The sequence below is a fragment of a genome, unplaced genomic scaffold (genome assembly GCF_019419815.1).
Source record: "Pyrus x bretschneideri cultivar Hongxiangsu unplaced genomic scaffold, Pyrus_bretschneideri_v1 Contig45, whole genome shotgun sequence".
Lineage (NCBI taxonomy): Eukaryota > Viridiplantae > Streptophyta > Magnoliopsida > Rosales > Rosaceae > Pyrus > Pyrus x bretschneideri.
The window spans coordinates 1,610,061-1,634,778 of NW_025999779.1; the positions used below are offsets into that span (position 1 = coordinate 1,610,061).

A 24,718-nucleotide genomic window follows, 5' to 3' on the forward strand; every position below is an offset into this window, starting at 1 on the left:
GAACGAAAGAAATGTGAGCGTTTTTGATTTCCCACCAAAACAAATATTGTATTCCCTCCTTTCCCTTTCTCTCTCCTTGTCTCACCTCAAAACCCTAGCCAGGCAATTTTCCCCCAATTCTCACTCACTCAATCACTCTCACGGGCACACCACACTATATGCAATTGCACACTCATGGCAAACCCTATCCTATCCTTCATTGATCTTGTTGACGGAGGACTCAGCGAGGAATCCGATGAACACGAATCTGAAGAAGAAGAAGACGAATCCGAAGAAGAAGAAGACGAGGAAGAAGAAGGCACAGTGGACGCTGATTCTGCTGTGTACCATGCAGATCTAACCGGTGCAGCCGGAAGTGCTCCTGAAACCGCGGCGGCGAGGAATGGGGATGAGGAAGTTGGAAATAAGCGTAGAAGGAGTGGAGGAAGCGAAGCGGTGTCGGTGGATGGAGTTGGCAGTGCAGAGTGCTCCCAAGGCAGCAGCAGCCAATGGAATCGGAACGAAATGGACGGGCTATTTTGCTCTATCTGCTTGGAGCCTTGGACCAATGACGGTGATCATCATATCAGGTCGAATTCATACCTCAGTTCTTTGCAATCTCGTCAATTTTTGTTGCTTGTTTGATGTGGTGAGGATTCGAATGTTTGTCTTCGGTCTTATTTTTCTTTGGTAAACATCTTCAGTCTAAAATTTTAGAGTATTTTTTTATTGAATTTTGGTGTTTTGGTTTGAGGATTGCAGTTGTCTTCCTTGTGGACACCTGTTCGGCATGTCTTGCATAAAACGATGGCTACAGCAGCGTAGCAATTCGGGGAAGGTAATTACAATTCTCTAATTTTCAAGTTATTTGAAAGTTCTTTCTTTTTGTTTTGATATTCATGTTTGTACATTCTTTTTTTTTCAGTGTCCTCAATGCAACAAAAAATGCGCGTTGAAGGATGTTAGGAAACTTTTTGTATCCCAAATTGTTTCTGTTGATGAAGAGTCACAAAAGGTGAGATCAAATTTCTTCAGGCTGATCTCTTTTCAATAGAAACTTATGTGGTTAATTGTGAATGACAGACTCTTCTTTTTTATTTTCTAGAGAATTCGGTCACTTGAGGCTAAATGTGATTCTCTTGAGAAGAAGGTAAAGATATTTTACATATATCCTTCTTCATTTTTGTGGTTTAAAGTGTGGATATAGTCAGAGGTATGCATGTTGTCTTATATCCTTATGGTCTCTAGGATTGGATTGAAATCAATGACTCACAATATTCAACATATTTTGAAGGAAGAAATGAAAAAAGTTGTGTCCAACCTGAATCTACCCTATATGTGAACTAAGTGACATGTGCAACATTTCATTATTCATTTGTTATCATCTTTAGAAAGTCTACAGTTTTTCCTTTTATAAATAGGAATCTGCTTGGTGTAAGAGAGAAGTTCAATGGAGAAAGCGAGAGCTTGAACTGCAAGATAAAGTTCAACATCTTACAGAGGTATATTTGACCTCTTGATTCTTTATGATTGGAGTACTTCCATTGAAAATATATATGCTCTATGTTTGGAGTGCATTTTCTATTACTTTTGGTTTTTAAACTTTTGACTTTTTAGAGGGCAGCTTATTTGGAGCATCTATTAGGAGACACACAGAACGGAACATCTGGAGTAGTCAATGCTAATGGGGTCCGTGAAGGAAGATTTGTGGCTGGTGAAAAAATCTTAGATGAAAGATCCTATGGTCAATTTATTCATGTTTATATATTATTTTGGTTTTCTGGATGAAAGATATTATAGGGCTAGTTTGGGAGTGCTTTTAAAATGACTGAAAGCGCCATAAGAGAAAATGTTTTTGGGTTCCAAAAGCACTTGAAGTGCTTCTTGTTATGTGCTTCTTCCAGTAAGTGCTTTTCCAGGATTGACTTGCGTTTTTACTAAGGATTGGTTCCAAAAACATTTTCACCAAAAATGCTTTCTGTTATTTTGAAAGCACTTCCAAACGAACCCATAGATTCCAATAGTAGTTAATATTACAATCATGGCACAAAAAACTTTCTTTGCATCCTGGATTGTGTCTAATTTTCTTTCATTACGTGTTGTAGGGCGAAACTTTGGATCAAAGTTTTGTGGACAAGCATATTCTTGCAATTTCATATTAGAGGTGTGGCAGTTTTCCTTCTTCTTATGCTATGTTCTTTCATACTCTTCCTGTTTTTTCATCATCCAAACGAAGATACTACACAAATATACACACTGTTCTCTGTGTGAACTAGACCTGCACATATTGTCTGTATCAGCAAAAAGACATGGTTTTCTGGATGCATAGTTCTGCCCAGATTTTCTGTGATATTGACTCACTCTGTTCAGTGGATTTGGTGAAGAGGAAGCAGTAAAATAATCATTCTTGCCAACAAAGATAGCAACGTTGGTCAAAGTGTGAAAACAAATGAGTATGGGAAACAATTTCAGTTTTATATAGCTGAGGTAGAGGAAATACAGAGCAAAGGTGTTATGCTAGATGGCAAAAGAAATTACCTTGAAATGTTATGCTGATACAGAAATTAATTGGAAGTGGATAAGATGAAGCAACTTGGCTTGGAAGGCTAATGATAAAGTAGATGATATTCTTAAGATACAGTTTAAGCAGTTGTTATTCTGCAATGACAGGAGTTTTTTTTTTTTTCACTTTCAGGTCATAATATTCACTATTTCGACAGAAGAAAATAGTTAACCTTGTAATAATGAACTTTGCAGAAGGAGTTGCAGGTAGATGGTGCTCGTTTATTTGATGTTGATGAATCTAACCAAATTATTTTGATTTCACGAAGGCTGGATGGGATAGGGGGAAGACATGTGCTTACCAAGGTAAAGTTTCTAGGATTCAATAAAATTTGTGCTTTTGCTGCATTGTCTATATACAACATAGGAACTGCTCTCACAAAGTTTTCTTAAATATGGCTCTGTAGATGAGTTTGATACCTCCGTATGACAGAGATGATATTCTCCTTCCTAGAGATACAAGAGCCATTAGGGATCTACGCATTTCTTCTTCTAACAGTGATCTTGCACTCTTTGCTTGCTTGGGGAAGAAATTGTCAGTTCTCAGGTTGGATTGCGATCAACTTACCCCACGGTTATTTTTTACTTTATTCATATATTTCTTCTGGTTAACTTAGTTGTTCTATTTGCTACAGTATGGAAAGCAACAATGTCATCCTTACCTATGATCTACCGGTAAAACTATTGACCATCATTTTTCTTGTGTATTAACTATTTGTAAAGGGTTTGAGTACTTTGGCTTCAACTTAAATTTCTATGTTCCTGTATGACACAGCGTTAAAGGATTTTTACATGATTATATCTGTTAAAATAAAATGGAATTCCCTATTTTTCCTTTTGATTCAAGGCAATCTTTAGTGTGTATATTCAAGGAAATAAAAGTAAGTTCCAAGAGATACAATATTGATATTCAGAAACTATATTTGTTAAAAGGTAATTAGGAAAATATGTGATGTAACACAACTTTCATTGAATGTGAAAGTTAGAAGTGGGTTGATTCAGTCTAGTTAGGTGGAGCTTTTACCTTTTGGATTTAGTGGAAAGCCAGTTATAGTTTTGATTTGGATCTGATTCCAGAAAATGAGCACTTAATATACTTCAGCCTATTATTTGTATGGCTTCTATCATTTTAGCAGCCAATCATGTTTCTTGGATTGGCTTTTCGTTGAGAATGTGAAAGCATGCCACTTAACCTATAATTTCTTCGTAATGGAATGCTATTCTGTTGTAAGATAATAAGAGTTATTACTTGATCATTAGAATCCCTAGAGATGACTGCCCCATTCTGATTCAAATGGTTTGTTTGAGCTAAAGCTCAAACTACACATTCGCTTGGTGGTTGACCTGTTTCAGGCCAAGCTGGCACAGATTGGGCATCTTCAGCCTAGTGGTTCATGGTCTCTACTCTCTAGTGCATATAGAGCAGTGGCGATGGTACTACTGTGTTATTTAGAATCTCTTTTACTTACTTCGTAAATATGTCACATTATGATGTGCCCAACATTAACTTTCGTCTGCATAGCAGGTGTTCGTTTGTATCTTGATATCATTATTCTTCATTCTATTGTTTCATTTGTTATTTTCAGTGCTTGGCATAATATGCTAAACAGTCTGTTTGACTCTTCTATTGTTTTATCTTCATGTTAACATTTGTGCTTGCAGGCTGCTGCTTGGACATGTTCATGGGATCTCAACAATCCATATTATGCTTATGCTGGTTTACAGGTCTGTCCGTACCTTGAGTTTTTGGTTACAACCGTAATTTGAATTTTAAGTATCTTGAAGGGGTTATTTTGTATACCCACTGCTTTAATTTTTTATACTTGTATTGTTGCAGAATGGCTCTCTTTGGGTGTTTGACATGCGCCGAACCGCAGGGCCTGTTGAATCTCGGAGAGGGCTTTCAAATAACCCAATTCATACTGTACATTCCCTTTCACATAATTCAGCTCTTCCTTCTGGTGCTAGATCGGTGCTCTCCGCTTCTTCGATTGGCTTATGTCTGTGGAACTTTGGTTGTGCCGAAGAAGGGTGAGTTCATATCTGTGTCCTTATCTTTCCTGTTTGTCTATGAAATCTTGTGAATGCCCGTCTGACTTCATTCATATATTTTTTTTAAACAAAAATTTGTACCCTGAAATTGAGTGATGCCATTTCAAACATTAGTATAGTCTATTTGCATGTTGGTAATTAAAAGGCAAGAATAAATGTTTTTCCTTGGTTGTCCATCTTCGCCGAGGACGAAAAATGATGCTTCTCAATTTGTTCATGTCATATTTTGCAAAGCAACATGAAATTTTCTTTCTATAATGTAAAAGTAGGTGCGGCTGTGAAGTCATAGATTAATAATTAAACTAATTTTATTGAATTAATTACTGCATCAATCCGTTCTGACTAAAATCAAACTCAATGAAGGCCGACATTAGTCCCTCAAACCGAGAATCAAGGAGTTTGCATATCACTGGCGTATTGTCCTAGCAATGATGACATTGTTGCTTCCTACCGTCCCAAAGTTGAAATGCCTGATGAGACGCTCTTGTCTCAACCGCAGCTTACTCCTACCCGTGGTGGCTTTGGACAAGGAACAGTGGGTTCCCATGTTCTCTTGAAGAGAGCAGACATCAACTGTGTTGATAGGTTGGGTTCTGCATGCACCAATGTATGTGATATCGGGCTTCCAAAATCTGCAATCATCAACGTTGGAAATCATAGGACATTGTTTGCCTCTCAGGATAAGTTGAGTTCTGAATTAGTCTTACAAGAGCTACCGTCTTTTACGACCTTACAGCGCCTTAAATTACAGAAAGATCCTCTTCGCGATCTGAAGTACAGTCCGGCGATAAAACAAGGTCTACTTAGTTGTTTAAGTGGTGACAAACTGCAACTCTTCAGTACCAAGCTTTCAGGAAAGAGATGATCATTTCAGGTGTGTAGTTGCTCAATTTTTGCCTAATGGTAAGGTTTTTAACTGTTTTGTAAATATTACTTTTTATGTTTTGTAGGTTAGGAACAGTTCTATAAATAAGAAAATTAAAATTTCCGATTGTTCCAAAAAAAAAAAAAAAAAAAAAAAAAAAAAAAAATCCTTGGAAAATACCCTTCGCTTTTAGTGTTCTACAAAATTACACTTAAAATTTAGGCTATCGTTGGGTGTGGGATTTTTCAAGTCCCAAGAGAGATGCCAACTTAGTAAGAGATGGATAAAAAACTACTAGATTGGAGGAACTAGAAATGCTATATGATATGAGCATTACAAATGCTTGTACGAGATATTTGTAAATGAATCCATGAGTTTTCACCTGCCTTTGTAACGTTCATATGGTGCGTTTTTAATTTCTCCTGTACACAATTTTATAACTTGACCCATATCCCTTAAGACTTAAAACTTAATCGCCTACATGTAAATTAGGGGTGGGCGTGAATAGAGCTGGGTCCATGTTTAATGGATTCGGACTTGACTTGTTTTTTGTAAAGGAGTCTGAGTCGGTCCGAGTTTGTGTATTTTTTTTTTTAGTGGAATCGGTTTATTTGGATCCAATTAATATGGTCCGGTTCTTATGGGTCGAATTGATTCGTTTCAATCATGTGTTGTATGCGTTTTCATTTCAATCATACATATAGGAAGCCTTCAAGGGAAGGGATTCCTATTTTTTATTTTTATTTTTGTTTTATAAAAATGGGGATTTGTTATGGGGTTCACATCATATCAAACTTTAACAATCCAACCGTCTATTTTTCAAGTTGCACTTTATAGATTATTTTTGTAAAATATTAGCCTTGGAAATATTTAAGATATTTAATTGGGTTCAAAAAAATTGACGAATACTTTGTTATATAAAAAACAATGAAATTTTATCTTAATAATTAAATAGGTAAATGGTTTCGGATTGAATTGAATTTTTTGCAATGATGATCTATGAGTTAAGATTTACAAAATAGATGGTTTAAATTATTAAAATTCAATGTGGAGTGGGTCTCATACCTAATTCCTATTTTTTTTTTTAAAAATGAGCATCCCTTTGCATAAAAAACATGCGTGCACATATATATATATATATCATTTATTTGCGATAAATTAATTGTGATACTTGATAACCCCATCTGCAAAAAGATAAATAAGATAACAAAAATTAGCAATCTAATGTATCAATGAACATATATCACGAGCTAGTGGTTCAGTGGTAAATAACGGATTGTGAGATTTCTTTCAAATTAAAAACTGGAAGTCTTGAATTTGAAATCCACTAATGGTGTGAATGCTAGACTTGTGGCTAGGGGAAGATTGAAATGCCTTTATGAGTCTTTCCGGCCTTTGAAAAAGGTGAATAATCGTGGCTTGTCATCAATTGTTTTTTTTTTTTTTTTTAAATAAATAAATAAAAAAAAGGATCAATGAATATAATATTTGATAGCAAATTAGGAATCTAAATATTTATTGATAGTGATACTTACACAACTAATATTTTGTAAGAAAAAAAGAAAACTTATTTTGATGCTAGCACTAGAAAGCAACAGATCATGGCACAGTGAAAGCATTGTTATGGAAATGAAAATTTAGTTTTAGGCTTCGCTAATCTGAACAATTTTCTTTTATGCTAGCAAAGTACGAAAGATTTAGAACATGCATGGTATATGCTTTGTGCTTTGTGCTTAGTGCTTACCCTTAAACGGCCTTGCCTAGGTTATCCGCACAAAAGAAATATAAACTCGATTTTAGATTCGTTTCCACACAAATCAGTTCCAATTCGGACCGTTTTGAAAATTAAAAATAAAAATCATATGGTTTTACATCGGCCGAGTAATACGATTCGAATCCACCGGTTCAAAGATTCATATACCATCCCTTGTAAATAATTCACTTGAAAAAACTGTTCAAAAATTAAAATATGGTCATCCTAATGCTATAAACAATAAAATATGGTCAATCCTAATGCTATTTATAATAAAAGGTAATTTAACCAAAGGTCAATAAAAACTTAACTATTAAGCCATATATCAATGACATATTTTTATTTTGGACTTAATCAATGATATATTTTTATTAATTAAGCATAAGTCAATGATGAATGTCACATAATTAACTATTTAATTAATAAAAATATAAAAAACCCAAACCAAATTCCTATCCTCCATCCACCACCAAACACCCAAATTCCTATTTCCACCGCCTATCTTCCTCTAGGATCAAAACCCAGTTCTTGTTTCCACCACCAAATTTGTTTCAGTTTCTTGTTTCCTTTGGGATCCACCACCATGGGTTGCATCTGCACAAAATCAGTGAAGAAATTTTCCCGCTGGGTGATCAACCGCTGCTACTGGCGCATGGCCCTTGACTTCACACCAACAACAAGATCCTTGAGAAAGTCGCCATCATCCCCTCCAAGCACCTCCACAACATTGCTCTGAAGCGGATCCAAAAGGGCACCGATGAGATCTCCGTCGACAAAGGAGACCCTCGCGTGCCATGTCCCCTGAACATGAAATAGACACTGCAGCTTGTTGGTGAAGATTGAGACGCCGACGCTGTAAAAGCATGTTAACGTAAAAGCACAGAACATGAAATATACATTGCAACAAAGTGTCTGAATTCACAGAACAAGAAACAGACACTGCAATCCACAAACGTATTTGAATCTCCATGCACAATCACACAACATGGAACAGACACCGTAAAGAAGTGTCTGAATCCGAATGCACAATCACAGAATAGGAAATAGACATGACAACAAAGTGTCTGAATCCACAAAATCGGAAATAGACACTGCAAATGCAGTGTCTGAATCCACAAACCTATCTGAATTCGAATGCACAATCATGGAACAGGAAACAGACAATGCGTTACAGTGTTCAAAAAATGGAGGTTGAAGTCTGAAGGTGGTGGGAGGCACGATTTACAATAAAGGAGATGAAAATATTTGGTGTTTTAAATGGTAATGGCATCATTTGTAATTTTAAATTTGATTGACCTATTGTTAATATCATAACTTTTAATTGATTTTATACAAAACCACCTATAAAAAAATATGATATTCCTTAGGCTAAAAATAAAAGTTTAAATATACGAGTCCAAAAGTGGAGGAATTATTTTTTCGGTAAATAAAATATGGAGAAAGTTGGGGAAAAAAAAAAGTCAATCCGACCTGCCGGATTCGAACCAGCGACCTAAGGATATCTGATGATTTACCAACTACAGTCCTCCGCTCTACCAACTGAGCTAAGGTCGGTTTGTGGTAGCACCGCATATTTAAAAATATTTAATATGCCATATATTTAAATTGCATTGCGTATTTTAATTTCAGTGACAGCAGTGAAGGAAGTCATGGAGAAAAAAGAAACATTCTACCAATGACCATAATTTAATTCCATCACTCCAAATATTATAATTGTTACTTTAAAAGAAGAAATTAGGTTCTCATTTCTCTTCTATATTTCATTTATTGTAACTTTTTTTTTCTCTTCAACTTTTGATCAATGCCCTTTGATTTTTATATATGTTATTATTTCAATAATAACAAATTTAAATTTTTTAATTAACAAAAATATTTAACCATTTCTAATTACATATTTAGTTTAGAAACTGTTTGTAATATACTTGACCAATCCCGAAACTACTGAGCACCGGTCAACAGTATACCGTCAAGGACCCACAAGACTTTTCCTCCAACTAGGAGGCCAATCACAACGTGACACGTGTCGGTATCAGAGGCCAATCACAGCGCAACACGTGTGAAGGGTTTACACAAATACATAGGTTCAAGCTCTCTTTTTATGAGTTATAGTGAATAGTTTAGTACAAATGACATTAGGGATTATTGTGGGAGAATGATCCCCTTTTATAGAAGAGAGTTTCTAGCTTTGTTCTGACATTGACACGTGTCATGTTGTGATTGGCCTCTGATATCGACACGTGTCGCGCTGTGATTGGCTTCTTATACCGACATGTTTCGTGTTGTGATTGGCCTCCTGGTTGGAGGAAAAGTCTTGTGGGTCCTTGACGGTATGCTGTTGACCGGTGCTTAGTAGTTTCGGGATTGGTCAAGTATGGTACAAACAACACTGAAGCTGCCAAGCATGGATGAGTCACTGAGAAGTAGTCCTCTTAAGGACCATTTAAATGCAAAGGTTGCGCACCATTTATGCTATACAAAAGATTGAAGCAGAAGGTTCAACGGCGAGCTAGAACATATCACTATAGCACGACGCTCTTTCTTGTGGAACCGCACAATTAGACGGAAGAGTCTAAGTTAAATCCAAGCTCAGCATCATTGCTCTAATTGAAGAGATCGAGAAGTCTCAACAGCCTTTTGCTAGCACCGTCGTCGAAGAACAAAGCTTCGCCATACCACATCTACTACTTTATCAAACAACAAAAGTATCCCATATCATCAGGATAGAACATACTCCAGGTTTTGACGGACTTGTTTTGACCCTCAAATTCTGGAGTCGGCTCGCTCCTTTGGAGGAAACCAGAAAACCCTCCAGCCCAGTTCAAGAATACACCTGTGGAAAGTCAAGTACAACAAAGCACGTGCCGATTTGTCCGTTTTCTCCAAAAACAGGAGTACCTCATATCATCTCTTCTCCCTGTTTCTTCTCTTTATCCTTATTGCTGAATGAGAGACAGGGAGAATGAGTACAATCAGCCGGAACCCAAGATCAACCTACCAATCTGAGACTGATTGCTTGGAACCTTGATTGCTTACCTTGTCTGTCACCTCCTTTGGCAGATCTCCTTGCTTAGAGACTTGGGGGACTCCTACTATATGGTTTGTATTGCACTTGACCAAAGTCAAAACTACAAGTAAGCTTCAAATGAAAATGATACATTACCTTGTGCGTCAACGCCAACCAAAGATACCACTCCTGGATGAAGGAAAAGTACTTCCAAGAGAAGATGCCACATCTACTTACATGACAAAGAAAGCAAGTGAAGGCGACACCACACTTTGGTACTTGGAAGTTTCGTGATTACTCAATGGCTTGGATCTTGCAAGTCCCCAACCAAGGAGCTTCCCTCACTCGGGAACTTAGGGGAGCACTGTTTGTACCATACTTGACCAATCCCGAAACTACTAAGCATCGATCAACAACATACCATCAAGGACCCACAAGACTTTTCCTCCAACCAGGAGGCCAATCACAACACGACACATGTCGGTATAAGAAGCCAATCACAGCGCGACACGTGTCGATATCAGAGGCCAATCACAACACGACATGTGTCAATGTCAGAACAAAGCTAGAAACTCTCTTCTATAAAAGGGGATCATTCTCCCACAATAATCCCTAATGTCATTTGTACTAAACTATTCACTTGAACCTATGTATTTGTGTAAATCCTTCACAACTAATGAGAACTCCTCTACTCCGTGGACGTAGCCAATTTGGGTGAACCACGTACATCTTGTGTTGTTTGCTTCCCCGTCTCTATTTATTTACATACTTATCCACACTAATGACCAGAGCAACCTAGCGAAGGTCACAAACTTGACACTTTCTGTTGTACCAAAGTCTTCGCCGATTTTGTGCATCAACAAGTACTATCTTAAGTCAAATAATTAATAATCTTTACACCTTAACACTGGACCACCACCATGATTACTACTAACATTTAAAATTACTACTTTATGTATTATAACATTAGAATGATTACTACTAAGATTTGATCGTGTGACCATTAGATGATATGTAACATCCCACATCACCCAGGGGAGTGATCCTTAAATGTATATTCCCATCCCTACCTAGCACGAGGCCTTTTGGGAGCTCACTGGCTTCGGGTTCTGTAGGAACTCCGAAGTTAAGCGAGAAGGGGGCTAGAGCAATCCCATGATGGGTGACCCATTGGGAAGTTGCTCGTGAGTTCCCAAAAATAAAACCGTGAGGGAATGGTAAGCCCAAAGTAGACAATATTGTGCTACGGTGGTGGAGCGGGCCCGGGAAGTGATCCACCCCGGGCCGGGATGTGACATGATATTTCAAAGTTGATGCGATCAAAATTCATAGTCTAATTGCTTATAATTTGTCCATTTGTTGTTAATCACAACTTAAAGGTTTTTTTACTGTAACCATAATTTTTTCATTTATTTTTTTTGCAACAAGAATTTGATGATGCCTCTAATCGAGGCAACGAGGTTGGACAAGAATGTGTAGTGGATTATACTGACCAATTTAAAAATTAGGTAATCATATATTTATACTGTCGTTAACGTGTTAGTTAATTTTAGAATTTTACTTCTAAATAAAATATGTGTTACAAGCAGATATTCAAGGGAAAAGATGCATTGATTAGATGGGTTCGTGAACAGGGAAAACTGAATAATATGGTAATTGTTATTAAAAGGTCTAATTTAGGAGGTGAAGGTAAGATTGTGAGTCGCCCTCGACTAACACTTGCTTGTGAAAGAAACGGTACATATCCGTCATACAAGTGTGTTATAGCATATGGTCAAATGTTAGATGAGATTGGTCACACAAAAAAACAATCTAGGAGTTCTAGTACGAAAAAATGTGGATGTCCATTCTTGTTGAAAGGTGTGAATATTGGCGATGAGGACGGTTGAACATTGAAGGTAATATGTGGAGTGCATAATCTTCCTGCTTCAGAGTATCTTAAAGGACATTCTTTTGCGGGGCGACTTTCTAAAGAGGAGAATGAATTGTTGGTGGACATGTCTAAGAGTTTGGCGAGGCCCAAAGATATCTTGGTCTCTATCAAAGACAAAAACAGAGATGCACAAAATCTATCAACTATAAGGACAATATATAATGCTAGGTACCGAAGTAGGATGAAAGAATTTGCTAGGAAGACACGGATGCAACAATTGCTTCATAAGTTGTCAGAACACACGTATGTTGAGTGGCACACAAGTGTTTCTTCCCTGTAAGATAGAAGTTTATTGGACTGAATTGAAATGTTTCAACTTTACTTTCAAAGTGAAAAGATTAAGCTGCCATTTTGGTTCTGTGTCTAGAAAGAAAGGAGACAACTGGTAAAATCGGTGTCGATTCTACGGCAAAACTAGTATAAATGTATAAGGAAATAAGCGATATTGCTGTGCTAACAGTGATGATATTGTACTGTAGGTTGGGGTAGTAGATGAACCAGATAGGGCGGTTCTAACGGAAACTTGGAAATCATGGATGGAAGAACACATAAAAGCAACTGGGAAGGTTTCCCCGAGAAATGATCGGGCAACGCCACATATGTCCGAAAACCACCACCGAGGAAGAAGAAGTCTGATCTCCGGCTAACACCTGGTCCTAATGTGCAGCTGACAGTGCCATTGGAGGAACTCATTGACCGGTTGGTGAAGGAGAATGAAGTTGTGGCCTTCATCAAGGGTTCGAGAAGTGCCCCATTGTGTGGTTTCTCACAGAAGGTTGGCAGAATTCTTGAAAACCAGGGGGTGGATTATGAGAGCGTTGATGTGCTTGATGAAGAGTATAACAGAGGACTGAGGGAAACTCTGAAGAAGTACAGTAACTGGCTGACTTTCCCCCAGATATTCATGAATGGAGAATTGCTTGGGGGATGTGATATCCTAACTCCTAAGTTCCATGCAGCAGAAGGGTGAGCTTGCCAGCTTCTTTAAAAAGTGATTGTTCAAGTTTTGGTGTCGATGTAAATAGCATATTTGATCAGGGGTATGTGATACTGAAACTGTATGAGGCAATCGAGGTTGTATTCATATAAATGATGAAGTTTAGGCGCTCGTGTGTCCCATGTTCGATTTCCTCTTCTCTCCTAATATCGCTTGTATCAAAAGTTTAGCTGTCATGCTTAGATTTAGGCTTTGTAATTCTTAAACTTAGAGGAAATAAAGTTGGGAAGGAAAATTTGATTGAGTGGGAATGAGAAGCTGTATTTTCATCTTCATTGGTTTTTCCTTCCTTTTGCAATGTGATATTCGTGATGATATCCACACAATCTTTTTAACCTTCTACGGACTTTTTGTTAATTTCTATTTTTTTATTATCTTCAATTCTTTTGACTCAACAGTAAAAAATTAAGAAAAGTGCGGGAAAGATAAAAAAGAGTGTGTGGATAGCATTACCTTGAAATTATCGGAAAGAAGACTTGAATTCAGATGTAACACCACGCTATTCTAACCAATTGGTTTATGCCGCATTTGTTGTATTTTCATGTTAGGGCAAGCTAAAAAAAAAGAATAATTATAAGAACAGAACCAAATGATCAGCCGAATCATCACACAAATCCAACGGTTACTACTTTTCGCATGGTCCATCTACTTCCAACGGTTGCAACTAACCGATTTTAAAAGGATTTGGATCCTCTCCTGAGCCAATGGAGAGGATCCTCCTGATCAATCATCGTGCGTCGTTAGATTTTCATCGAACGGTTATAATTATTAAAACTTTAAAAAGATCTTCTGTTTATAACCGTTGGATAAACATCCAACGGCCCACAATGGTTAGGTAGGAGGATCCTCTCCATTGGCTGAGATGAGGATCCAAATCCATTTTAAAAGACCACGCTATCCAGATGTCGCCATGTCATCCACTCCCGTCACTTTGGACGAACATTGCGGCCGTAATTTTTTACGGTACAGTAGCAGGTACCGAATCGTCGCTCCTGGCACAAACACAAAGACCAAAAGCATCATCCACAGCTGCCCCCCGCCGCGCCGCCGCAGACAATATTAGAATAATCTCGAGTCATTAGGGGTAAAAACGTCATTTAATTAATCCATCGTCTTCGACATCGGTTATCAGCTGAAACCAGAGGGAGGAGTCGTTTGGACATTTCCAATTCGATAAACCACCATTTTCTTCTGCAATCAAAATCCGGCGGAAATGGACGGCGGTGGACCTTTCTCCTGCGGAAGTTTCAAGCTGTACGAGGGGCTGGAGTTGCAGGAGCTTCAGGACAAGTTCGTGATCAAATCCGTCGCGGCCCCGGATCGAGGCTTCTCGATCGACCGCGGCGGCGGCGCAATTGAGCCGCTTAACGGTATGAATTGTTCATCTCTTTCACCGAATTTGATGTTTTTTTGTTGCTAAATTTGTGTAGCTCAATCGATACTTGTTTCTGATTGCTAGGTGGTTCTTCTTCTTCTTCTCCAAGTCCGTCGAAAACCTCGACGATATACGGAGTGGCGGGAACGATCAGATTGCTTGCAGGTAAGTCAATTGCTTGCTTTTACTCGCTTTGTAGTATTTGACGCTCATCATGTATGTGGTAACTCAAACTTTGAAAACCTAAAGCTTCTATACGAGCAGATCTCAGAGCAATTTGAAAAGCAAGGGCAATGAAAGCGTAGTATCCAATTGTATTAAAAATGCCAAAATCCAGGTATGCTTGCTATATGTAATACTGTTTTTAATCAAAACTGTTCCACCTGAGCAGATACTTCCTTGTAGATGCAAAAGGCAATATACTGGAGGAGCAGAAAGGGATTGTCAGATCAAACTGCATTGATTGCCTTGATAGAACAAATGTTACTCAGGTTTGTAAGAAAATTACCTAGTGTGATTGATTGTAATAATTTGTGCTGAAATGATATACCATATCCATATGCCATAGAATGAGTAAACTGAGATTTAACAGTAAATTGTTTACTGATTCTTTATTTTGTAGAGTTACTTGGCCCAGAAGTCTCTAGATGCACAGTTGCAGAGGACTGGAGTGCTGGATTCTTCTGAAAACATTTCTATGTTTGCTGAAGACTATCAAACATTTAGAGCATGTATGGAATAAAACAACAGAATTGAGAATAAGGATAACATTTTATCATAGACATCGTATGATCACTTATAAGAGATAGGATACATGACATGAAGAATTCCATACATGCTCTAAATGTTTGATAGTCTTTAGCAAACATAGATTGTGTTCTGAATTTTCCCATCCACTTACAGTCAAATGTTGTGGAGTGCCATTTTTTTGATCTTTCGCAAAGATATGGAGAGACAATGGCAGTAGACCTAACTGATAAAGTATGGGTTTCTTTTCTTTTACATTTTACTTTGAATTTAACAATCCTTGCACACTGATCCACCTTTACGTTAAGCTGAAAAGTTTGCAATTTTTTTCCTTCAAATTGTGTTTGTACGACACGCTCACCCTTTTGTGGCTCTGGAATTTGCTAAATAAGCAATGATGTCTATAATTCTTCCCAGCTGACTGCTTGTACTACACAAGTTTTAATGTTTTTTTACTTGTATGCAAAGTATATGTTGTTTCATAAATTTCCAGTTGTTATAATTTATCCATTTATTGTTATTTGTAGCATGGCGATGAAGGTCAACTAAGCACGGCATTTTCTGCTGAAATGCAAAATCTACCAAACATGAGGTGACAATTTGCATATCTATGTTGGCTCCCAACTGAATCATTTTCCCACTTCAAGTAGATTCCTTTTTTGTTTTCGAGGTTGCTTATAATAAAGTCAGTTCTATTGGTTGGCATTGGGAACAATGTCAGAAATGAGATTTTGTTCTCAACTTACTAGTGTTTTTGTTGTAGATACGTTTCATTTGACTTTCATCATGTATGTGGCAACTCAAACTTTGAAAACCTAAAGCGTCTATATGAGCAGATCTCAGACCAATTTGAAAGGCAAGGGTAATGAGAGCGTAGTATCTGATTGAATTAAATATGCCAAAATCCAGGTATGCTGGCTATATGTAATACTGTTTTTAATTAAAACGTTCCAGCTGGGCAGATACTTCCTTGTAGATGTGAAAGGCAATATACTGGAGGAGCAGAAAGGGATTGTCAGATCAAACTGCATTGATTGCCTTGATATAACAAATGTTACTCAGGTTTCTAAGAAAATTACCTAGTGTGATTGATCTTAATAATTTGTGCTAGTATGATATACCATATGCCATAGCATGAGTAAACTGAGATTTGACATTAAATTGTTTACTGCTTCTTTATTTTGTAGAGTTACTTGGCCCAGAATTCTATAGATGCACAGTTGCAGAGGGCTGGGGTGCTGGATTCTTCTGAAAGCATTTCTATGTTTGCTGAAGACTATCAAACATTTAGAACGTGTATGGAATTCTTCGTGTCATGTATCCTATCTTTCATAAATGATCAAACAATGTTTACAATAAATTGTTATACTTATTCTCAATTCTGTTGCTTTAGTGTGGGTGGAGCAAGGTGATGAGATAAGCCTCGAGTATGCAGGGATGTATGCCCTGAAGGGGGACCTTGTTAGGTAAATTCAACTGTATAGTATGACTTGAATCATGGACAATATATATATATATATATATATCCTTTTTTTTCGAATCGTATTCTGAATCCATATTTCCACAGATATGGGAAGCAGACATTTGGAGGAATAATTAAAGACGGGATGAGTGCTCTTTCAAGATATTTTTTGAATAACTTTCAGGATGGCATTCGGCAGGTAATCTGCCTCTCTTTCGCAAATATAGAGTATTGCTCATCTGCACGAAAGCAAGTGACTTCCATTTATATATACCTGCTTAAAATAAGTTTCAAATCTGTTCAGGATGCTATGGATCTTATCAGTGGCCGCTATACAGTTAGAAGGGATATTTCACCATCCCGGGCTGAGTCTTATTCTGGTTTTATAAATCCCTTTGTTATCAGTTGTACAGATCCCTTTACAGTTGGTAGGATAATAAAATCTTGGTTCATCTTCTCGGAAACTCAATATTTTAGTTTATGATGGTTTGGGGAGTACCCTGATGGTTCAATTGCATCTCTTGAAAGTAAATTTAATAAGAAATCATGCCTACTTTAGCAAATACGAGCGATATTTAATGGATATGCTTTTAGTAACGAAAGGAGAAGTAAAATTCAATTCTAGCAAACTTGATGTTTGATTGGCCAGCTTGGCATGTAATCGTCATTAGTTGGTTGCGACTGAAGGTAACTTGTGCCACTTTTAAAATGGCTTCACTGAATCTATAGTCAAGTTTTAAGTGTGAGAACAAACGTTGCAGTATCTACCTGTGGCATCAGCTTTACTAATCGGAGGGTTGACGCTGACTTCCGTCACACTTCAGCAAGGTATTACTATTATTTTGGTTTTGCCTGAAATCTTAGTACATGGAACTTTGTTGTCAGGTGCGAGTTCTATTCAATATTCACCAAAACCTGAGAAGTTTTGAATCCTACTTGCAGCAGGTTGAAATGCCCAACAGTATGTCTTCTGTTCTTTGTGCTGGAGTGACTGCTGGAGTAGCGGCAGCAGTTAAAGCTAACGGAAGGCAATTCTGTTCGAGACCTCGCTTGTGCAGACTCGTGTAACTATTCTGAACATTTTCATTGAAACCGTAGAGTTACTGTTGTTGCAGGCCTTGTAATTTTTGTTTAGAGAATATTTACAAGCGATTTGTGGTTAAAATGGTAAACTTGTTTTACTGTTTCGGGTTGCTGCCGATAAATTACTTAGTACATTTGGCCACGAGTTCAAATGGCAGTACAATCGGATATGGTACACTCCTTTAGAGATTGTGTAATTCAAGGGGCCACGTTGTTTACGATAGCATGGGTGTGTTTTGATAATCTTATGCAATCCAAACAAATTGAAATCGCTCTGAATTTACTCCAAATCTAACATGATTTCAACCGGACGAAACACTAACAATGCCCTTTTGTATTTACTGATGCCGGTTAAACTCATCTCTTCTCGATCGTTGTTAGGTGGATGACACGGATCAGACTGTTAGGTGGCTCAACCGAACTGAAGCTGCGGACTAAGTTGGTCCGACTCTTCCGTTCCTTCTACGCTGTGGACTAAGCCCGTCTGACTCTTCCGTTCCTTCTACGCTGTGGACTAAGTTGGTCTATCCTAATTTCTGAGGCTGTGGACTAAGTCCGTCCGACTCTTCCGTTCCTTCCACGCTGTGGACTAAGTTGGTCTATCCTAATTTCTGACGCCATCCCAATCTCAAGTTTTTTTTCTTACATGTGATAAGATTTCTTAATTACTGTGGACTAACTACTAAGTTGGTCTATCTTCATTTCCGTGGCCATCCAATCTCAAGTGTTTTTTTCTTCTATGTCCTAAGATTTCTTCTCTTTTGTACTTTTGTGCAAATTAAACTTTGGTTTTCTGGGTTTCCATTTGTCTTCGAACAATGATGGAGCATTCACGTACTATTTGTAATCTGGTTTTGTTGAAATTCCTTCATGGCTTCATTCTCCTCGTCTTATGCATGATGAGCACATGTCCGGAATCTGCAGCATTTCCCAGCTCTACCCTGCTTGGAAACGAATCTGATCGCTTGGCTTTGCTAGACTTCAAGAAAAGAGTAACTGAAGATCCCCTCAGTGTCATGAGCTCGTGGAATCATTCCGTCCACTTCTGCAGTTGGGTAGGCATTACATGCCACCGTGCCACCCAAAGAGTCTTGATTCTGGACCTGCAAGATAAACAATTGGTAGGCTCCATTCCACCTTCCATTGGGAATCTTACTCGTCTAATTGAAATAAGCTTGGGAATCAACAAGTTTCATGGTGAAATTCCTCAAGAATTGGGTCGACTGCGGACCTCGGAAAGTCTCAACCTGTCTTTCAATTCTTTCGGCGGGAAACTTCCGACTAATATGTCCCACTGTACACAACTCAGATTTTTGGATCTTTTATCCAATAAGATTATTGGGTCAATTCCACGCCAACTCAGTTCATTGTTGAGTTTGACTACTCTCAAACTTGTAGGAAATAATCTCAGTGGAACCATCCCAGGTTGGATAGGAAACTTTTCTTCTTTGACAGGTCTTGCTCTTGGCCGCAACAATTTTCAAGGAAGCATACCAAATGAGCTCGGGCGTATAACAACCTTGCAGATATTCCTCGTTGGGGACAATAATTTGTCTGGTATGCTCCCTTCTTCAATTTATAATATTTCTTCCATATACTCGTTCGGTGTTCATATAAACCAATTACATGGAGAGCTACCACCAAATCTCGGCATCATGCTTCCTAATCTCGTATTATTTTTATGTGATATAAACAATTTCACTGGAAATATTCCTGTATCATTGTCAAATGCTTCTAGACTTCAGAGGACTGATTTTTCTACAAATGGCTTCACGGGGACAGTCCCTGGAGAAAGTCTCGGAAGCTTGCGAAGCTTAATTTCGCTAAACTTTGGAGAAAATCGACTGGGAAATGGAAAACTTGGTGATTTGAGTTTTCTCAATTTCTTGACTAATTGTACTAGTCTTAAAAAATTGGGTCTTGGCTATAATCATTTTGGGGGAGAAATCCCGAGATCCATAGCCAACCTTTCGACCCAACTACAAACTCTTTATCTAGGGGTTAATTTGTTACATGGAAGCCTCCCAAATGGCATTGGAAATCTTATAAACCTTGCCGATCTAGATATGACTGATAACCATTTGGCGGGTGTTGTCCCCGAAGAAATTGGGAAGCTCGAGAAGATGAAGAGACTAGCTTTGAGTGCTAACAAATTTTCCGGGCCAAATCCATCTTCCCTTGGTAATATAACTTCATTGACAGAGCTCTACATGGGCGGAAACAGTTTTGAGGGAAGTATACCTCCAAGTCTTGGAAACTGCCAAAACCTGTTAAAACTTTTACTTAATAATAACAATCTAACGGGCAGCATACCTAAAAAGCTTATGGAGCTTTCAACCCTTTCAGGTCTTTTAGACTTGTCTGGAAATTATTTGACTGGTTCGTTGCCAAGTGAAGTGGGTGACTTGGTGCATCTCACAGTGCTAAATGTATCAAACAACAAGGAATCAGGGGAAATCCCCAGCACCATCGGCCGTTGTACCAGTTTGGGGGGCTTGTACTTGGACGACAACAAATTTGAAGGAACAATTCCTCAGTCTCTTAAAGATTTAAAGGGCTTGGAAGAACTTAACATTTCAAGCAATAACTTATCCGGGCAGATTCCTGAATTCATAGGCAAGCTTGGAGCACTTAAGTATCTCAATCTTTCGCATAATGATTTTGAAGGCGAGTTGCCTAAAGAAGGAATTTTTTCAAATGTCAGTGGTGTCTCAGTTCTTGGAAATCATAGGCTCTGTGGTGGTATCCCAGAATTACATCAACCTACATGCCCCAAAAATAAACACCATTCATCTCGAGGACTACTTTCCCCAAAAGTAGTCATCCCTATATCTTGTGCACTTGCATTCATAATTGCTCTATCATGCTTCTTTGGTGCTCGTTCAATGCTGAAAAAGTCAAGAGATGGACTTGTAACTTCACGTTCTTATAAGGATTGGAAATTAGGTGTTTCCTACTCACAGCTTGTTGAATCGACTAACGGTTTCTCTGTGGATAATTTGATTGGTTCGGGAAGTTTTGGTTCTGTTTTAAGGGGGTAATTCCTAGCGATGGAACGGTAGTTGCTGTTAAGGTATTAAACCTTCAACAACAAGGAGCGTCCAAGAGTTTCAATGATGAATGCAAAGCTTTAAGAAGTGTCAGGCACCGAAATCTTGTCAAGATCATAACTGCATGCTCGAGCATTGATAATCATGGTAGAGACTTCAAAAGTCTAGTCTTTGAGTTCATGCCAAATGGAAGTCTTGACTCGTGGTTGCATCCTAGAGATGAGGAGCAATCTCCAACTAAGAGATTGAATTTTATGCAAAGATTGAACATAGCCATTGATGTTGCTTCTGCGTTAGATTATCTCCACAACCATTGTGAAACGTCCATTGTTCATTGTGATCTAAAGCCGAGCAATGTACTTCTTGATGAAGACATGGTAGCCCATGTTGGGGACTTTGGTTTAGCAAGGTTCCTCTTGGAAGCATCAACTGATCATTCCCTCAGTCAAACAATGTCATCGTAACTAAAGGGTTCTATAGGTTACATTCCTCCAGGTATGAGATTCCATCATTCTAATTTCATTTTTCAATTCTTATTAACTTATTACTAAAAACCAACTAATTAAATCCTATTTATTAAAGATATACTATTGACTCTTTTTCCTGGAAACAAATAACATTAATCTGAAATAAGATATCAATTTTAATAGTCAATTGCATGTGACATCTTATTGTCTATATGTATGTCACTGCAGAGTACGGGATAGGAGGCCAAGTTTCCATACTGGGAGATGTTTATAGCTACGGGATACTCTTGCTAGAAATGTTCACAGGAAAAACACCTACTGATGACATGTTCATTGAAGGTCTAAGCATTTACAAATTTGCAGCCATGGCTTTGCTTGACCATGTCATGGACGTTGTTGACCCATCATTGCTCCTCGACCTCGAAGCTGATGGTAGTGTTAACGATGACAGATACGAAAGGACTGCGCTGCCCAGATGATAGGAGCATATTCATGCGACTTAAATGGCTTGTTCTCGTGCATTTACGTTATGTTTCTCTAGTTATTTTAGTCCTTTATGCTTCTTTTGTGTGTTTTCAGGTTCTCAGGGCTTAGGGAGCAAGAAAGTGCATTTTGAGGCTATTTGGAGCATTTTTGGGCATGGATTGGATAGCTTATCCATGGAGCCAAAAGGATGGACGAAATTGAAGGCCATTGATGCACTTTAGGACATACAACAAAGGGCCTAGCCCATTCTCTCTTATTCTCTCCCTTATAGCCATGCAAAGAACCATCCATTCCATAAAAAACAACCCTATTTTAAGCCCATTCTAAAACCTTGCCATGCATCACATGCATTCCCCTCATAACCTAGTTGTCATTCCACTTCATCAACACATGCATTCCTTTCATAAATCAGCCACATATTCACCCACATGCACTTTAACAATTCAAACATGCACTCCCATTAATTAAACCATTCAAACCAACACAAAAACACCAACATTCCCCCATTGCCGTGTATCCCCTTCCACTTTCCAGCTTCCCACTCCTTCAATTCAGCCACCATTCATTCTTTATTCCACATGCAATCATCATCACACACCCTAGCTACCATACACATGCAATCACATGCAATTCCAACACAAAAACACCTTCAATGCCGTGCCTTCCCCTTAGATTTTCAGCAACTTCTCTTCATCATTCAGCCACTACATGCATATATTCCCTCCCCTAGCTGCCATTCACAACATTCACATGCTTTCACAAGCTTTAACCAACAAACAAATCAGCCACAACACACAAACACACTCAATGCCGTGGCCTACCTTTGCTTTCCAGCTTTCACATGCAATTCCAGCACCATTCTCCCTTATGCCGTGCATTTCATGCCCTTTCCAGCTCTCACTTTTCATCATTGCAACCACCTACATGCATTATTCATTAACCCTTCATCATGCATCCAGAAAATCAGCAAGAAAACTCAATGCCGTGGGTTCCTTATGCAATTCCAGCATCTTCACATGCAATTCCAGCTTTCACATGCTTTCCTAGCTGTTTTTCCACCACATTCCAGCACATGCATGCTTAAACAAACAGCCATATGCACCTCCATTCCTCCTATAAAAGCCCTTGCATTCCCATTACCAAAACACATCTCATTTCATACACAACACCACAACACAAACACAAAAACAGCAACCTTGTTGTTGCCGTGCCTTCCCTTATAATCCAAACACCATCCTTCCATTTCCATCACTCCCCACTCCATTCCACACTTCCATCCCCCCAAACCAACTATCCTTAGACCTTGTACTACAATAAAGAGGAAGAGAAGAGGGCCTAAACGTTCATACAATTCAAGTTTGAGTTGTTGGAATGTTTAGGTGTTTCTTTGATTTCAATGTTTAATTTCAATTCTCTTTGTTTTGTACGTATGAGGAACTAAACCCCCCTTAGCTAGGGGGGATTCGAAATATATGTTTATGCTTGCAATATGATTTGATTACTTCTAAGTACGTTTCATAAGTTGTGAATTCAATTTGTTTAACTGTTTGATTGATAACCTATTCATGTATGTTTATTGAGAGTGCACGCTTAATTTTCATGCATGAATATGACGCTAGAATATAAGTGAGTTTCACCTAATAGTTATGAACTTATATTCACAAGTAGTGGAGGTTGCTTATAAACAATCGCGTTAAATAAATTCTTGGCATAAGTTTCATGCAATCATAGTAACGAATGCCTCGTCAGCACTTATAGTTTTCAAAGAACTTAATGATTCTTGCTTGTATCTCTATTATGCAATTCATATAGGGAACTTGTGGGGAATGCTTTGGGTTGTCGTATGCAATCATCCAATTCATTAACTTAAGGAAAACTTGAGGGTTAATTAGTGCAATCACGGTTAACCTGGGGCGTTGAGAATTCATGGTTTATTGAAATGCAATTAGAAATCTTTTTATTATGCAAGTATAACATGTGTGGAGATGAACTCCTTAGCTAGCTTCCCATCCATTCATTTCCATCACATTCATATTTACATTCTGCTTTAATTTACAATCTGTGCATTTAGTTTAATTTCGTCCAAAACTCAATCCCCCTTTACTTTATTGTTTAATTTAGTTAGAAATCAATTTAGTTTGTGTTCTTAAAGCATTTTGAGTCTTTGGTTTGTCTTAGTGTTTTAAAGTTTAGTTTTGCATTCTTTGAGTCTAGTATAGTGTTTTATATTGTGTTTTTACGTTTTTGAGTCAAATCCAAGTGATTAACAATCCCTCCTAATCCCCGGTCCAGAACGATCCCTACTTATACTTATACTACAATTGACAAAAAGAGGGTTTAATTTGTGTGCGTATAATTGTCGCATCACCAGACGTAACAATCGTAGAGTGGTGAAAGCAAAAAAGGTAGAGGAATGCTTGTTTGCTGTGATGCAGATAGGACTGTCCTGCTGTGCAGTATCACCAAGAGAGCGGATGCTTTTGAATATGGTTGTCGGAAAAATGAGTGCGATTAGAGACTCGTACCTCAAAGTTCAAGAAGGCTAAAAAAGGACAAAGATATGCTGCTTGTGGTTTTTCTTTTCTTGTTTTTCTTTACTTTTCCTGCCATTGCTTTGAACCTTGCCTCTTTTATGTCAACTGTTGTTTTAAACGAACAAAGTTTTCATTTGTATGACTTGAAGCTTTCAAATTCTTATTTGTGTGGAGCTATTTGTAATTGTCTTGGTTATGTCAATCCTGTTTAGAATCTGATAAACTTAATGCTTAAGCAGTTTAGAACATTTCAGTCTCATATTTCTTCCCAGATGGTTGCATGTGCTACACAAGTTTTGTTGGAAATTTTTTTTTGTAACATGTGGGTTATGATTGTGACGAAGGATGAAAGATTGCTTCAAGGCACGT

At 38.0% G+C, this 24,718-nt stretch overlaps 2 protein-coding genes, 1 non-coding gene and 3 pseudogenes across 7 annotated transcripts in view; 5 read left to right on the forward strand and 1 right to left on the reverse strand.

Annotated features, from left to right (window-relative positions):
• Positions 1-5,581, forward strand: LOC103965690 (E3 ubiquitin-protein ligase RFWD3). 3 transcript variants are annotated; one of them, XM_048567666.1, is made up of 14 exons: positions 1-569; positions 742-817; positions 905-994; positions 1,085-1,129; positions 1,401-1,481; positions 1,597-1,723; positions 2,085-2,143; positions 2,737-2,847; positions 2,949-3,088; positions 3,177-3,216; positions 3,895-3,975; positions 4,204-4,266; positions 4,379-4,572; positions 4,957-5,581. In XM_048567666.1, the coding sequence occupies exons 1-14, from the start codon at positions 175-177 to the stop codon at positions 5,456-5,458; spliced, it is 2,004 nt and encodes a 667-aa protein (XP_048423623.1). In that variant the 5' UTR covers positions 1-174; the 3' UTR covers positions 5,459-5,581. The 3 variants fall into 3 exon arrangements, with proteins under 3 accessions (XP_048423623.1, XP_048423624.1, XP_009377040.2); XM_048567667.1 differs by having other exon boundaries at positions 1,597-1,693; XM_009378765.3 differs by lacking the exon at positions 3,895-3,975.
• A 3,094-nt stretch (positions 5,582-8,675) lies between these two features.
• TRNAY-GUA lies at positions 8,676-8,765 on the reverse strand. Its single transcript is given in 2 exon segments — positions 8,676-8,711; positions 8,729-8,765. It is a non-coding gene; the product is annotated as a tRNA-Tyr (tRNA).
• A 3,024-nt stretch (positions 8,766-11,789) lies between these two features.
• On the forward strand, positions 11,790-13,143 carry LOC103965709 (annotated as a pseudogene).
• A 1,168-nt stretch (positions 13,144-14,311) lies between these two features.
• Positions 14,312-24,718, forward strand: part of LOC103965707 — a 43,860-nt pseudogene continuing 33,453 nt past the window's right edge.
• The window catches only part of LOC108865814 (probable LRR receptor-like serine/threonine-protein kinase At3g47570), a 46,906-nt gene continuing 37,976 nt past the window's right edge, over positions 15,789-24,718 (forward strand). For all 3 annotated transcript variants that reach the window (XM_048567559.1, XM_048567560.1, XM_048567561.1), the window contains exon 1: positions 15,789-15,859. The gene's annotated coding sequence lies outside the window, so the exon portion shown is untranslated. The remainder of the gene's footprint in view (positions 15,860-24,718) is intronic.
• On the forward strand, positions 18,204-24,608 carry LOC103965708 (annotated as a pseudogene).